Genomic DNA, 14,557 nt, shown 5'->3' on the forward strand with positions numbered 1-14,557 from the left:
GGTCGCAGAGCCAACAAATGGTACAGCCAGGATCTGAACTCAGGCAGAGAGACAAGAATCTTTATTTTTAGCCACTACACTAGACAGCTTCATTATGCAGAGAAGAAAAATGAGATTAAAAAACACATTACAAATAATGGAACAAGGAAAAAGCCTCTCAAGGAAAATAGCTCCTACTACTTTCATTGGACTGTTGTCTTTTATTACACGATTTGTCTTTTCCAAATCCTGGAAACATAGGCAAGAGAGGGAGCCTGTCCGGGCTGGTGTAGGCTCCTTATATGAAGAGAGAAAACCCCAATCTGCAAAGCCCTGCCTTTTTACCATTTTTTTACCACTTCAAAAGTGGTCTGTCAGTGTCATGGAAATCATTTCCTTAGTGGCTACATTATTTGGGTTAAGGGAGGAAGAGTTGAGAGACATGGAACTGTAAGATTGCGTTGGTACCAAGTCTTGCCTCATCCAAAGAACCAAAGGGATTCAGGTGAAGTCTAGGCCAAGCCTCTGATTTAGTCTGAACCAAAAGAACCCTGCAGAGCAAGCAACAGACATAGGGAAGCGGGAAGATTCCGCTTCCCCTGGCTGCAGCAGACAGACCAGGGGTGCTAGACCAGTGCCCCCTGACTCTGCTGCTCTCCCACTTTCTCCTCCCCTGTCAGCCAGGAAATTCTGGGACCAAGCCAGACCCCAGCAAACCTGTCCAGCACAAGACCAGTGGTCCTGTATGTACCCTTTGATGTCAGCACACCCTCATTGACCAACTGTTTCCCATCAGGTATCCAGCCTAGGCAAAGCTGAGTCCTGTGGCTTTAAGACCAAAACCAGTGCTCTCATCCTCTATGATGCTGAAGCAAAAAACCTGGAGATCAGCTCTCCAGTTCTGTCAGTTAAGTAACTTACACTAATCGAAAGGGATAGGTCAAATCCCACAAGTCCAACTCTTCACCACTTTCCAACTATCCATCACATTCTCTGTTCCCAGAAATTTGAAAAATCCACCAACAAAACAAAAAACAAACCTGCTTCTTAAAAGAAATCTAACTGCCTTAAACTTCAGGAGTATGCTTCCTCACAAAACGGCTCCTACAAATTCACTCAAAGTTCTATTATCATCTAATTACAATTTCTAGACAGCTATTTATATGTGTGTGGTTGGAAGCCAAAAAACGAAGCTTCAATTACTTTCGCACCTACCACTAAAGCAAGCAGAAACCATTGTTAACATTTTATTGTCATTGTCTTTCATAACGCAAAAAGGAAAAAAGAAAATTTAAAGAATTTTTTTTAAAAGATGCTGGAATCCTTTTATTTGCTGTTTTCTCACAGCTCCAGTCAAGGTGAGAGGAGCCAGGCAAAATGCAGGCTTAACATACATAGTCAGCCCCAGACTTTCTTACTACAGAAAGGGGAAATTAATAAAAAAAGAAAAAAAGAAATACCACACGGCATTTTCTTCCCCCACCATAATTTTTCAATTTTCTTTACAGAAATGCCAGCCAATAACTAATTAGAACCATATTCTTTGTTATCCCAATGGGAAGAAGTATACGAATGGTTTTAAAGAACAAATGTTAATGAGAACGTTAAAAATGTAGTAATCTGGAACTCTGGTTTCTCCTCAGTGTAAAACAAAATTCTCTTCTTTAAATCTATTTTTACAGTTGGTGAAACGCGGACAGAGTCCATCAACAAGAAGGTAAGTGTTCACCCCCACCCAGCACCCTGAACTAGGGGCGCTTTTCAACTGTCCTTATCATGGAATTGGCATCAAAAGCTCACAGACTTCTAAGCACCCCAATTTCAAACAAGATAGACGAAAACTCAAAATTACAGAAAAGGAATTTGTTCTGTATCTCTGGTTTCAAGGGGGGAAATAATTCTTTTCAAAGTGAGTACACAGCTTTTGTAATATCCAAGAGGGTGTTTTCCATAAGAAACACAGCTGGAGTCTTTTTACCTGGTTGTATCACCTTTGAGTAAGAATGGTTCTGGCATCAGATCTTGACTTGCCTAGTCACGAACCTCCAAGAGCAGAAACTATGTCCTCAAAACTGGGCTCACTTTAGAGAACAAAGTGAACTATATAGGATGTGAGTCAGAAAAACTCTGAGCAAAAAATGAAAATTTTAAATGCTCACACACCATGGTTTAGGCATGTGCAGCATTCTGAACTGTATTTTCAAATGAGTGTCTGCTCTGTGTCATCCAGACTCTTGTACTGGTGAAATCAATAGGTCCAGGCTAGAGCCACAGACCACTTTTTCCATGCAAAGGGACTGGCCAGGGCATAGAGAACCAGGCATGGCCTATGTCATATCAAATATTCTCCTCTTCTCAGAAAAAGCTTTATGTGCTTGCAGAACATTTCAATTTGCTCCATATTTTTACTATCCAGCAAAAATTTCCCCCGCTGTGAAAAACACAACAATAAGCCTTAGGTCTGTCACGTTTTACCACCACGGTACATTTGCAAAAGCTAGAAATCACTGGTAGTGCCCAATAAGTAAATTATTTTAGGCTGACTTTGGTCTACAATAGAAACTTACCATAACAATGAAAATACATTTTTGGTAAATCACTTTCTGAACATCACCCCTCCCCAAAAGGATCATAAAAATAACCACTAAGGAAAACAAAGGGTTCCCATTTTTTAAAGCAAAAAAGGACAGGCCATGCACTATCAAACATATAAATCAAATATGGGCAAAATCACCTAAAAAGTGGTTAAAGTGCCAAGTTTTGCCTCCGTGTGGTTAGTGAGCCCATGTTTTCCCAGTGTTAAATGTATAAACTGCATTTGTTAAACTGTATTTCATGCTTTAAATCCCAAGTCTGTACCTTACGCTGTTTCAGAGTGGATGATTTACTCAAGACATTTGGGGTCACAGCATAAGCCTTTTGCTCTCACTCAATCTAAATCATGCTTCTCAACAAGGTTCTGTACACATAAAAGAAACACATGGCATGCCGTTACCATCCTCTCTAGGGCAACCTAAAGGCCCCCAGAACAGCCCTTCTGTCCATAAACTGAGATTCTCCTCAGAAAGGGAAGGAGCTGAATTCACACCTTGCATCAGACATACTAATTAAGCAAGAGAGCCCAAAAAACTTTTTCTGCTTCGATTCATGACAGAATTTCCTGGATTCGTTGTATCAAAAGACACCTTCAATCAACAAATATACTCAAATCCCAAACTAACTTCAGCAGCAAACTGGGAGGAATGAGAAGTTGACAGTGAAGTATAAATTTCCCCAAATCCTCGTTCTTCCGGTCAATCTGCACCTATGGGATCAGCTCAGCATTTAATTCGAAGTATGCCAATACGACAGTGGCCCACCAACCAAGCAACTAAGATCTGCAAGGACTGGTCTGTGGCTGTTCCTGGGAGGCATCTGGGGAGGATGGATGGACAGTCAGACAATGAAAAGCTCCAGGGTGACTAGTTCAGCCAGCGGGGCGGGGGCGGGGGAGGGGGGTTGCGGAGAGAGGGATAAGGGGAGAGGAGTGAGTTCCCTTCTCGCCCAAAGCCACGGTCAGCTGCCGCCTCCCTGGGGCGCAGGGAGGTCTGACTTCGGCCTCCGAGTCCCGGGTCACAGGGGTAGAGGGCCCCAGGAAAGCAGATTTCTCTCGGAAAGAAAGAAAACTTCCTGGTTTGGGCATTATGGGTAGGGGGCTAGCGCCCTCCCCCACCCACTACAGGTATCGCGGGGAGTCCAGTGGCAGAGGAAAGGAAGCGGCCCCTCCCCGCACCTCTGGTCCGTGGTAGGGGTTACGGAGTCCGGACCCCCAAGCGAAGCCACTCTCTACGCGAGGCTCCCAACTTGTGGGGACCGAGCTCTTGACTCCTCAAGACACAAGCCAGGGTCAGGGACAGAGGGGTGTCAAACTTCCCCCGCGGATGCGGCCTGGCACAGGCACCGAGGAGTAGCCGCGGAAGCCCCAACCCGGCGGGGTCCCGAGATGGGGAGCGGACACAGACACAGGAAGGGGACACTGAGGGACAGGAGGGGAAGCGCGTGCAAAGATGGAGGAAGGGACAGAGGGGATAGCGGGGGGGGGGGGCGGGCGGGGGACGGCGAGGACCTGGCTCCAGGGAACGCGCGGGGTGCGCACCCAGGCCGGGGGAGCGACGAGGCCCGCGCCGCTCACCTTCCTGTGCTTCTCCTTGTAGGGCAGTGCCAGCCACGGCATGTCCCGCACGAAGTCCTGCCACTGCCGCTGGTCCTGGTCCGAGGACACGAAGACGATCTCCAGGCGGCGCCGAGGCTCCGGCTCCGCGGCCGCCCCGGCCCCCGGCCCCGGCCCGGCCCCGGCCCCCGGCCCGGCCGCCGCGTCCCCCCGCAGGCGGCCGTAGAAGGCGGCCAGGCTGGCGCTGAGCTGCGCGCAGGGGGCGCTCAGGCTGCAGCCGAAGTAGAGCCCCAGCAGCGAGATGCCGCGGGCGCCCAGCGAGTGCACGTCCACCTCCTCGCCGCCGCCAGTCACCAGCTTCTCCCCCAGCAGCTCCTCCAGGAAGCCCGACATCCTGGCCCACCGCAGCCCCGGCAGGCGGGCGTGCAGGCGGCGGCGACCCCGCTCCCTCAGTCCGCGCGGCGGGCGGAGGCGGCAGCTGCGGCGGCGAGAGAAGAGCCCCGCCCACCCGTGCCCGCCCACGCCACGCCCCCTCCGCCAGCCCTCGCCACGCCCCCTCCGTGGTCGTCCGGGGCCGCGCAGTCCCGCCTGGTACTGCCCGCAGTGGGGGCACCGGGCTCCGGCTTCCCACGCGTGGCTAAAGTGCTTGAGAGACAGACTTGGCTGGAAGCTGACCGGAAATGCTCCACTCCGGCGGGAATGCCCGGGGCCTGAGTAAAGAAAAGAGACGGGTCCGCTGAGCCCGCCTTTCTGAGGCTGGGGACTTGGCCTCACCTCTCCCTCGGTTTCCTCTCCCCTCCCAAATTCTCAGTTCTCTCTGGACTTTTCCAAAGATTCCCACGATATCCCGACCCGAGTTCTCTTACCCCTTCTTGTTCCCCTCTTCCTTCTCTCTCTCCCTACACAAAGCCTGACCCTTGGCCATTTCGACCCCCACTGACCTCTCCTAATGCTCATAGGACTTAGCATCTTCCCCACCCAAGTATCACTTTCTCAGGCGAGGTCTTGCTGGGCACTTATTTCTCTGTGTGTATGTTTTGTGTTTTCTATTATGAGAAGACTGGAAAACGCCACCTCATATTTCTTGTGTAGTTTCTGATCTGGTGCTAGGCACACGTGAGGGAATCTATAAACACGTGTGGGTTGATCGCAGATAGCACTGTGGAATTTCAGTCCGCAAGTCGCAGTGGCCATTCCCCACTAACAAGTGGCTCTCTTCCTTCTCCACAAATGTATTCAACAGATGCCGCAGCATCTTTAAATCAATACTGGCTGCTCTCCTGAATGGGTTCCATAGCTTAGGTCTGCTGATAGTTGAGAAAAATTCTAGGGATTTTTTTTGACAGCTGGCAAGATGCTATCCTATGCTTAGACAGAACCTAGATTAAACAGGTGGTCTGTGGCAAGTCGGCCCCCCACACACACACACACGAAAAAATCAAATGTATACCATGCCCACCCGCAATCTACAACTTTCAATGTGTGTCAGCTCTGTTACCCACAACCGGGTGAAAGGAATAAACGCCCCTCTCACCGCCCGCTACCAGCCTTTCGGAAGTTATTTCTTGGGCATCTACCGCCATCTAATGGAAAGAGTGAAAAAGAAAATGAGATCTACCAGAGCTGAATATGTGAAAAGAGATACTTGGCAGCCAAGCAGAAATTTTTGTTATTTTATAGCGGCTTTACACACACACACACACACACACACACACACACACACACATCATAGCACGCTTTATGGAGTTCATTTAAATCTCAGAATGTAGCCGCAAGCTTTTGGCACAAACATAAATTTTTATGCCTAAGGTTCTCAGTTTTTCTAGGATGGAACAAGGAATTGTACTGGTTTTCAGCTCAGTGAAATGTTACCACATAAGCCTGTGAAAGAGGTGGAGGTGGAAGCCAAGAGTGGATTGGCAAATCTCTAAAAAGTATATCCACTTTCTTAGTATCCATCTAACGCGGCTCATTTCACAAGTAGGGATCTTTGGACTGAGGACTGCCTGTAAGCAGGCAAGCACGCTATTACAAAGGCAAATTCTAGAGTGTCATGCCAAAATTCTGTGCCTGTGCAGAAAGCATCCCTTTTTGGTGAAAACATGTTAAAGCTATTAACATAACAGATATTAACTTATTAGATAGCTTCAAAAATCCTGTAAATGGGTTAATGCTTTATATCTTCTTATCCAAACCATATCTGACATTCGGCTTATAAATATGGATTATATCAGGCACCACCGAAAGCATATGAGACAGATAGATTCCTACACTCTGACATTTTCAAATGAACATTGATGAAATGTGAAAGGACTATAAGCTTTTATGTCCTATGGAAAAGCCAAAGGACAGTTTGGTGTGGAGGTAGGTGAAGAGGGAATTTGGGGGATTGTAAATTTGGGAAAATAGTGAAGTCATTATTAGAGTACTTAACTCTGGTAAACTAGGTGCAAGTCTGATATAAAGAGGAGGTTTGTTCAGCATTTTACTTTTATTATTTTACAGGAAAGCACTTTCCACTGGAGTGTGTCCAAACTAGCATCTGGCACCTGGGAAAGTGAGAGTTTGAACATACTGCACATGAAATATAAATAAAATTTAGAGAATTGTTGGTGGAGCAGGCTTTGGTTAGAAGCCAAATATCACAGCTGCCTTCTAAAGGGGTGTGGAAAGAGGGGATTTGCAATGGAAATGATTCCAAAATCATAATTCTAGTGGGTATTTGTTACAAGAAGAGGCCCAAGGAGACTCATTTGGCTTCCTGTAAAGAATAGCCAACATCCTTTGGCTTGTGGAAAGCACTCTCTCTGCTTATGACGTTCAAGAGACCCACTTAAAGAGAATGTCCCTACTGGTATTTAGCTAGTTATGTTCCATGAATCGACTGGCTATTCTAAAAATTATTATTGTTTTAAAATAGGTATTAAGGAGCTACAACGTGCCTGACATTGTACAGAACATATACATTACAGAGTTTTCCTATTGGAAAGTTGTATTCTAAGGTACATGATGTCATAAAACAGAACAAATATATATTTGTCACCTTTAAGATTCATAAATCACATTCCTTGGTCTTTGGGTATAGTAGCATACATGCACAAAGATATTTATGTAGAGATATTTATTGATACACTGATGAAATTAGAAAAACACTGGGAAGAGCCAAATTGTGTATCAATGAGGATGATTAAATTACGGCACTTTCATCTTTAGGGATACAATCTGGTTATTGGAAAGAATAAAGGAGATTTCTCTGTACACTGTATTAGTCTTTGTTCTCCAGAGAAACAAGAATCAATATATAGAGATTTATTATAAGGAACGGACTCACCTGATTATGGAGGCTGAGAAATCCTAAGATCTACAGTCAGCCAGCTGAGCCAACGGTGTTCCCATCAGAGTCCAAAGGCCTGAGAATCAGGAGAGCTGATGGTGTAAGTTCCAGTCTGAGTCTGAGTTTGAAGGCAGGAGACCTATGTCCCAGCTTGAAGATAGGTGAAAAGAGAAAATTCTTACTTCACCTTCACCTTACTTCACCCTTTTGTTCTCTTCAGCCTTCAACCTACTGGATGAGGCCCACCCCACTGGGGAAAGCAATCTGCTTTACTTAGGCTACCTATTCTCATCTATAAACACCCTCACTGACACACCCAGAATGATGTTTAACCAAATAGTTGGACACCCCGCGGCCCAGTCAAGTTGACACAGAAAATTAAACATCCCAAGTCTCCGCCTTGTCAACTTGGCTTCCATGTGCATCTCATTAAACCATACTTACTCTCCAAATGGAGATAATAAGGGGATTATAATTCCACCTAACAGGGTATAACTGTCCTGTGTTTAACCAAAAACACACTAATGCCTTCCCCAGAAGAGGAAGTAAAGTCCTTGAATGATGTTTACTCCTCTCCCTGATATCCTGCAACTTCAATACTGTAATGTAAAATTAGTACTTACGGTGGAGTGACTCAAACCTCCATTCCTGTAGGATCCGGGCCATTAGGAGGCCTGCCTGGATTAGGTTGTTGTAGTTTCCCATTGACCTTAATCACAGGGCATGATGACTAAGAGATGTCCTAAGGGACAGTCCATGTTCCACACATACTCTTCCGTACCGCCATTGTAGACTAGCCATCCAATTTCCCCTTGGTAGTCAGGATCAATCACCCTACCCAGCACAGTAACTCCCTGCTTCACCTATTAATTCAGAGGCACGAGGAACTCAAAGTGACTGGGCCTTAACTTCCAGTACAATGAAACCAATGTTGTGCCTCCTCCCTTTGGAACTCAGATATCTAGGCCGGCAGAGCATAAGGTTGTGGGAACGAGAAGCCAGTTTTGCTAGTGGGTAACTGGGGTAATAGTGAGCGATGTCACTTCATTCTCCACCTCTTGATTCCTGGACTCATCACATACACTGACATAAAATATCTCTAAGATGTAGCACAAGAGGAAGTAAGATGCAGAATAGGTGGGATATACTAGGTTACCACTTGTAAATTTTTAAGGGGAGAAAAAAATATATACATATGCATAAATAATGTTTATATATGCATGAAATATATCTGGAAAGACATTAAGAAATAGTAACAGATTGCTTGGGGAAGGGAACTGAAGGAAATAGATGTGAGAAAAATATGGAAGCTATTACTAGTCCAAGAAACACACACTTTTTGAAATTTCAAATAAGAACGTATTGAAAAGATGAGATACTGTAAGTGAAGAAAAGAATATTTAAAGTAAATCGGGACATCTCAGAATGAAAAAGAAAAAATATCTCACCCACAAAAATTCAAATTGCATTATAATAAAATACAAATTCCATTATAATAGCACAAAATTCCATTACAATAGTACAAAATGAACATTTTGATTATACAAGGTTTCCAACTTCACATAACTCAAATAACTGATTCACAAAATGTGAATCAAAATTGATTTACACAAAAAATGTATTCCATTTAATTGGGAGTTCCCTGTACAAGATTTTACCTGTAGATCAATGCTATATTACAGTTTTTATATCTGTTTTATCTTTTCCTGTTTTAAAAGTTGGATTTTTTGCAACAGACCCACTGAGAAGGGAAATTGCTTGATAGAGAGGTGAGAGGAGCAAAATAGAGGTGAGACTTGGCAGAGATCAAGATGAAGGAAGGGAAAGTAAGGTGTTGTCCTCATGGATTAGAGAAGTGTGGTACTTCTGCCATCTTTCTGGCACCAACTTGATATGGAACTTGGGAAGTCACCATCATTGTTCTCTTTATGATTTATTTTATTCCTCAGAAAAACAGAAGGACTCAGGTCTCTAGTTCTTTTTTTTTTTAAACCTTTTATTTATTTATTTATTTGTTTGTTTGTTTATTTAAAGCGTGTTTTTCCAGGACCCATCAGCTCCAAGTGAAGTAGTTGTTTCAATCTGGCTGTGGAGGGTGCAGTTCACAGTGGCCCATGTGGGGATTGAACCGGCAACCTTGTTGTTAAGAGCACCGTGCTCTAACCAACTGAGCTAACCGGCTGCCCCCTGGTCTCCAGTTCTTGAAGCCTCCGAATTCTGGAACTTAAAAATGCAAAGTACCAGAAAAGCATTATGCATATTTGTCTCCAATAATTTTCAGATCAAATCTCAGGATCACAACTTGTCAATATGACCCTACTGCAGATATAGCCAAAGTGTATGATTCATTAACCAAGTCTGAAGTTGGTCCTCACAATCCACCAGACTGCCAGACTGTCTGCCAGATCTCCACTAGCTTTTCCGGAAGCAAAACCAAAGCAACAGCACAAGAGATAGTAAGCAAATCTGGATGGTTGGGTATGGGTGAGTAAATAAAACTTTCAAATCTGCTACAGAACATTAAGACCACCCACTAGAATCAGGCTTGAGTCTAAGGATCTATCCCTGGAAACAGTACAGTATACGTTTTCTCATGAAGGCTATCATAGGTCAAAGGCAAAAAAAAATGAAGAAAGAATAATAATAATAATAATAACAATAATAATAAATATTTTCTAATAATTTACACTTGATTGAGGACAGAACACAGGTCAGACACGGAATCAAAAAGTCCAAACTCATCGCTCAAAAACTAAAGACTACCGATCATTAAGAATGATTCCAAGCCATTCCTTCTAGATCCAAAAGAGATATCAAAAGCAGACAACTGGGAATGAAAATGTTTGAATAAGAACTAAACTTGGACTGAAGCATATGTGTCTTCCTGGGCACAAGTTGTAAAAGCAACACATTGAGTTTAGATTTTATCCTGGCACAGAGAAGAATTCCAAGCAGGGACGTGATCACATTTCTGGGCTGAGAGAGCACTCTGTGGATGGTTTAGAAAAGAGCAAGGCAGGAGGCATGAAGACCAATTAAGCTTCTATTAAATGAAAAATAACTAGAGCCCAAACTACGGCAGTGGCAATGAGTATAAAATACAAGGGGTGGAATTGAAAGACATGTAGAAGGTCTGCAGGCGATGCAGGAAGCAAGGAGTCCAAGACTCACCCAGATGGGAAACTCAGGAAGAGCAGGTGTGAAGAGGAAAATAACTTCTAATTTAGACCCACTCGAACCAGCAGCCCCATAACAGCTTCCACCGGTGGGTGTACAATAAAAGCCACACTGCCATAGGCGAACCCCTTAGTCTGCCTCTGACCTCGGGGGACCTGACTTGGAGATCTGATTTTTTTTTTCTAACTGCTCCCCTGATATGGGTTCAAGCTATTATTCCTTGCTTTCTGAGGCTTCCTCCTGGGGCCTGAGGATTCAGTCTGGTCCCAGTTCACAGAGTTTTCTGCCAACTCTCACACTGGTGCTGCCTCCTGAGACCTCAGACAGCCGACTTTGGGCCAAAGTCTCTTCTCTTGGGTACGGATGGAGGGATGGGAGTTTTTCCCTAAAACCCAGGTTGGCCTCAGCGTCCTGAGTCCTGGCTCTGTTTTCAATCTTACAAACTCTCCTTGTCCGTCTGAGACAGCAAAGCCTGAGCAACGCATTCAATGCCAGGCTCTTACTCTGCTGTCTGATCAGAGGCCTATCTGCCGGTGCTCCCTGCAGATTAATGGCTCTCGAGTGACAGGTGATGCAGCTGTGGCTTTTTGTAATGTGAAATTATAACAGCCTTTTGCCTCGTTGCATCTGAGAGAGCAAGATGGGTCATCAGCAGCTCTATTGGAGCCATCTGAGAACATTTGGCCAGGCTTCTCGTTCTTGCTGCGTCTGTCTGCTCAAGCTGGTAGGTCTGACCAGGAAATACGGCCTCGATATGAGCAGCCAGTGCACTCAGTATGAGAAGGATATAGGCTTCATTAAGTTGGACTAAGTGAACTTTCTTGAATGGGTCATTCAAGACATCTACCTTACCGCTCTTTGTACATTAAAAAAAAATCAATTATGCGTGCCTTAATGTGAAAAAAAAAGTTATAACAAAGAATACAGAACTCCATTTGCCCTGCCTGTGCTGTGGCCCCAGCAAAGCTGCACTCCTGCTGTCCCACTCCTAGAAAAGTTCATTCTCAGCCCAGAGAACCTCCAGGCTGTCTCATTCAGCTATGAAAGTAGTATCAGACATGGAAAGCTCTGAGTTTGGGGAGTGGGAAAAGGAATCACCGATGGTTTTGTGTCTAGAGGGAAAAGCAGAGAAACGAGTCTGCCTCTGTCCAGGTCTTCCACGGGGCAAACACTCCCTAAGGCCTCCCTAACAGAAACAAGGTCCAAGTCTGGTCGCCACTTGGGTCATGGCCATCTGTGTGGCCGTTAGACCTGTGAAACTGAGCTCCTCGATTCGGAGCTAAACAAAAGACCGGGTAGGAATTGATCGGTGGCTTTTTTCACACCAAATTGGCCCAAACCCTTCAACTCCAGCCCTTTGAGCAAGTGAAACTTGCTTTAAGGATGGAGATGAAGCTGGCAGTGTGCCACCTTTCCCTTCTTCACTGGCCCACTGCCACCCTACTTCGAGACCCTGGCTCCATCATGTACTCCGGGCTTCAGGTAGCTGAACAGCTGCTCCTCGCCTCAATGGAGTTCCGAGTAGTGTGAACCTACTTCCAGTGAGAGGTAATTGTAGACAACGACGTAGACCAGTGGTGCTCAAAATGTGGTTCCCAGCCAGCAGCTTCAGTGTCACCTGGGATATGCAAATTTTCACACCCACCCCAGACCTTACTGAGTCAGAAGCTCTGAGCCTAGCAATCAAGAGTTTAACTATCTCGTCAGCTGCTTCTGATGCTCACTAGAGGTTGAGAACCACCCATGTAGACTGAGAGTATTTGAACAGCCAGATGGACTAAGCCTTCCTTGGTCCAGCAAGGCCAGCTCCCTATCTGGCCCCTCCCCTCCATGAATATGGATAGATTTTGCTGATAAATTACCTTTACCAGAGGCAGAGTGTGGGGAGCTCGTCCAAAGCATGGTGGAGGCTATTAGTCAACTACTACCCATTAAACCCCAACACGCTTATGGCTCGAGGCCCCACCCCCTCTATTTTACTTCAGTCTTCTGCAGTCAGTGATGCCAAGCTCTATCCCATCTGTCACCCCACGCCAGACAATGAATGTCCTCTTCTGAGGAAGTGACTTCAGAGAGAAAAGCTAAGAGTTACTCCACCCTCTCCCATAAGAATAGGTAATAGGATATTCCATCTCCGAGCCCAACGCAAGGGGTGCCAAAAGTATGTCAACACCAGCTTACAGTAGATGCTCATTAGATACCCCCCACTTCTTCTCTGGGGCCCCAGAGACCCTTAAAGTAAGAACCCTCCACTGCCTGTCACAACTACCTCAGCTACATCTGTGATGCCATTGACCTATATAATGCCCCAACTCTCTTGCAGCCCTTGATGAAAATTGTTCTGTGCAGCCTTTTGAACCGAACGGCCACTGTTCACTTAGAGGAACCCTTCATCTTATTTGACAAACATCTCTGAGAGTCCCTGGCCCAAGTGGCGAAGTGCCCGCTTCACCATTGTTTCCAGGCCCAACAGCAAGACGTATACAAGGCCAGAGGAGTTCCTGGGCCGCACAGGGGGTCCAAACTCATGCCAAACAAGGTGTGATATTCATGGAAGTGAGAACCCCTCCCTTTCTAATTATCAGTCAGGAACATTCACACATTTCCTGGGATTTCTCTAGATATTGCCAGCAGTCCATTCTTCACTCTTCTGCCCTGCTATCCTCCAATTACTGGTTTCCTCAGAAAGGGGAGGGTGTTCTTGGTTCCCTAAGCTTTCTTGTAGTGAGTGGTATGCTGGTAGATGTTCAACAACAGGAACCCAAAAGCCCTGACTTACAGCATTTGCCGATTTCTGCAGTGTCCATACAGTTACGTGATGCATAACAACATGTAGGTCAACGACACCCGCACACAGGATGGTGGTCCCATAAGATTATAACGAAGCTGAAAAGCGCCTATCACCCAGTGACGTCATAGCCCTCAGAATGTCACAGGGCAATGCATTCCTCACATATTTGTGGTGATGCTGGTGTAAATAAGCCTACTGCGCTGCCGACTATATGAAAGTATAGCACATACAGTAACGGTGATAGGCTGTGTCATGTTCAAGGACAGTTGAGCCTTGAACACCAGCTTGAACTGCACAGCTCCACTTAGACGTGGATTTTTTTTCCAATAAATGCAGCGCCCTTCCTATCTGCAGGTTTTACATCCATGGATTCAACCAACCACAGATTGAAAACAGTATTTTTGCATTCCCAGCTACGGATTCCCAACCGCGGCTCAAATTTTGATCTGCAGTTGGTTGAATTCATGGATATGAAGGGCCGACTGTACAGTTAAAAGTTATACATGGATTTTCGACTGCACAGGGAATCAGCACCCCGAACCCCCATGTTGTTCAAGCATCATTTATACACTCTGTGATGGTCACACAGCAACAAAATTGCATAAGGCGGCATTTTTCTTAGAATGTAGGCCCATCATTAAGTGATGCATGACTGTATTCCCATCACGGCTGATTTCACACTACCAACATGATGTCACTGATGGCATTAAAATGTGCAGCAGTCCACTATTATATAGCATTTCTATCACACAAACACAACAGACACAAATAGCCTCAAGAGCATAATGAGGGATATAAATGATAAATGTCTAACTAGTACATTATTTTGTACACCTGAAACTAAAATTTGAAAAAAGAGCATAGGGCTGGCCCGGTGGCTCAGGTGGTTAGAGCTCCATGCTCCTAACTCCGAAGGCTGCTGGTTCGATTCCCACATGGGCCAGTGGGCTCTCAACCACAAGGTTGCCGGTTCGACTCCTCGACTCCCACAAGGGATGGTGGGCAGTGCCCCCTGCAACGAAGATTGAACACGGCACCCTGAGCTGAGCTGCCAATGAGCTCCTGGATGCCTCAGTTGGTTGGAGCGTGTCCTCTCAACCACAAAGCTTGCCGGTTCGACTCCCTC

At 45.5% G+C, this 14,557-nt stretch overlaps 1 protein-coding gene and 1 pseudogene across 2 annotated transcripts in view; one reads left to right on the forward strand and one right to left on the reverse strand.

The window, feature by feature from the left end:
- NXN (nucleoredoxin) overlaps positions 1-4,621 on the reverse strand; it is a 142,365-nt gene extending 137,744 nt beyond the window's left edge. The window contains exon 1 of one of the 2 annotated variants that reach the window (XM_074320598.2): positions 4,115-4,621. In XM_074320598.2, the coding sequence (XP_074176699.1) occupies positions 4,115-4,522 (408 nt within the window). In that variant the 5' untranslated portion in view covers positions 4,523-4,621. The remainder of the gene's footprint in view (positions 1-4,114) is intronic. The other variant, XM_074320599.2, reaches the window with a different exon arrangement.
- Positions 4,622-11,081: 6,460 nt separating this feature from the next.
- On the forward strand, positions 11,082-11,521 carry LOC109451317 (small ribosomal subunit protein uS14 pseudogene; annotated as a pseudogene).
- The last annotated feature ends 3,036 nt before the right edge of the window (positions 11,522-14,557 follow it).

Source organism: Rhinolophus sinicus, chromosome 12 (assembly GCF_057876585.1).
Source record: "Rhinolophus sinicus isolate RSI-liver-muscle chromosome 12, RSI-T2T, whole genome shotgun sequence".
In the NCBI taxonomy this organism is placed as follows: Eukaryota; Metazoa; Chordata; class Mammalia; order Chiroptera; family Rhinolophidae; genus Rhinolophus; species Rhinolophus sinicus.